We start from the raw sequence: 1,706 nt of genomic DNA, 5'->3' as shown, positions 1-1,706 counted from the left end.
TGCTGGTCACCCCTATTGGTAACGCTCTTGCCGGGTAGCATTTCCTACCCCAGTCATTTATATGTAGTTAGTGAAGTTAGCCCCCTTGGCGGTTCATCGGGTCGAGCAGGGCTTCGCGAACGCGTTCGAGCAAACTGCGAAACTGTTCTACTCCCGTCGGCCTTTGCGTGAACTATCCCGTGATCTAAATTTAGAACGACGCAGCAAACGGAGCTCGGCGTACACAGTGCGTCTTTCAAGCTCAGCATCTTGTTTACTATTTGATTTAATGGACTGAGTACACATTATGGTATTACTGTATACAGTGTGTGTTGAGTACATACGTACAAAGATAGCAACAGCGATTTCAACAAAAACTCGATGGCCTATCGCCCATGTGTCAACAGGGGGCACTGCAGCCTTGCCTGGAACATACAGAAAGTCAGAATCAAAACTCCTTATTTAAATATTGGTCTGTCCCAAAACTTTACTCTACATGTGCATTAACATGAATCAGGTCTAGATCTAGTGGTTCCTGTGACCAAAATAAGTCATATTCTATGCAGGAACATATGTTTGTATTGTGAACAAGTTGTTGGAATTTCACTGTTTGATTTTTCTTACAGCGATGTCTCGAGCACCACCCACAGCTATGAGACTAGGAACTGGGGTGAGTGTCCATAGTTAAAGTATAATACTCTTCAATCTTTTGTTTGAAACAGTTTTGTAAAGATTCATTGTTATGTCTATTCATGGGCTATCCTGTTTTGAATCCTGCACACTATCAATGATATTGACAACTTTCTAATTCCTTGATATACTAGCTACATATATAGCCTGGAATCCAGCAGCCTTGTTCACTTTGTGCTTTTAGTCCACTTCTACTTCTAAAAGTGGGTTACAAAAGTTACCTTCAGAAGTAGACTAAACCTAACAGGGCTGGATTCCAGGCTATGGATATACACGTAGCAAGCAGTTAACTGTCTATTTTGGTGTCTTGATTTAGGCATATTTCAATGTATGAAAAAAAGTGATAATCCCTTGCTCGCTGTGTTTCCCCAGGCACCTGGTACAGCCCGGCCAGGTACACGTGGAGGTGCTGCAGGTGGCTCAGGTGACGCATAATTATGTACAAAAATACATACAAGGGACAATTACACTGCTTTAAGTCTATATCTAAGTCTACACTAAGGTTTACTTATCTTCATTGGAATGGTTATATACATTGAGCTTTGACCTAACTTAAGGTCTAACTTATGTTCCCAAGCCAAATCAAAATGGAAGGCTAAATTTTGAGCTTTAAGATATTTTACCATATGCTTGCAGACAGATGGATTTTTCTGTAAGAAATGTAAGTAAGTGTGTGTTTTGCTAGTATTACTGTATCTTTGTAGTAAATCTTGTATCTTTGTCCTTCTTTAGTGCTTGGTTCTCAAGTGAGGGTCGTTGACCGACCTATGACCCAGCAGGGCCTGGGTGGCATGAAGACAGGAGCTAAAGGTAAGGTATATAGAAATATACAGTAGGGACATCCTTGTAAGAAAGCTTAAAATCAAACAATGTTTGCAGCTTGATGTGCAAAGGTTAGGTGTGACAGGTCGAGATGACCAGCTGCTGCTGTGCAAAGCTGACTTATCATCGTAGCTGACTTATTATCGTGAAGTGCAGTTGTACCAGCTATATAGTAAAAAGCTGGCGTGTAATTTGTGTTTTATACTTTACAGACT

The 1,706-nt window shown here is 40.9% G+C and overlaps 1 protein-coding gene across 5 annotated transcripts in view; it reads left to right on the top strand.

Annotated features, from left to right (window-relative positions):
• LOC118431889 (intraflagellar transport protein 74 homolog) overlaps nt 1-1,706 on the top strand; it is a 16,075-nt gene that overhangs the window by 4,138 nt on the left and 10,231 nt on the right. For all 5 annotated transcript variants that reach the window (XM_035843307.1, XM_035843308.1, XM_035843309.1 and 2 more), the window contains 3 exons: nt 606-649; nt 1,042-1,093; nt 1,402-1,479. In XM_035843307.1, coding sequence (XP_035699200.1) covers nt 606-649; nt 1,042-1,093; nt 1,402-1,479 — 174 coding nt within the window. The remainder of the gene's footprint in view (nt 1-605; nt 650-1,041; nt 1,094-1,401; nt 1,480-1,706) is intronic.

Source organism: Branchiostoma floridae, chromosome 15 (assembly GCF_000003815.2).
Source record: "Branchiostoma floridae strain S238N-H82 chromosome 15, Bfl_VNyyK, whole genome shotgun sequence".
Taxonomy (NCBI): Eukaryota; Metazoa; Chordata; class Leptocardii; order Amphioxiformes; family Branchiostomatidae; genus Branchiostoma; species Branchiostoma floridae.
The sequence above is the reverse complement of the archived record's forward strand: the minus strand, read 5'-3'. Positions and strand labels throughout refer to the sequence as shown.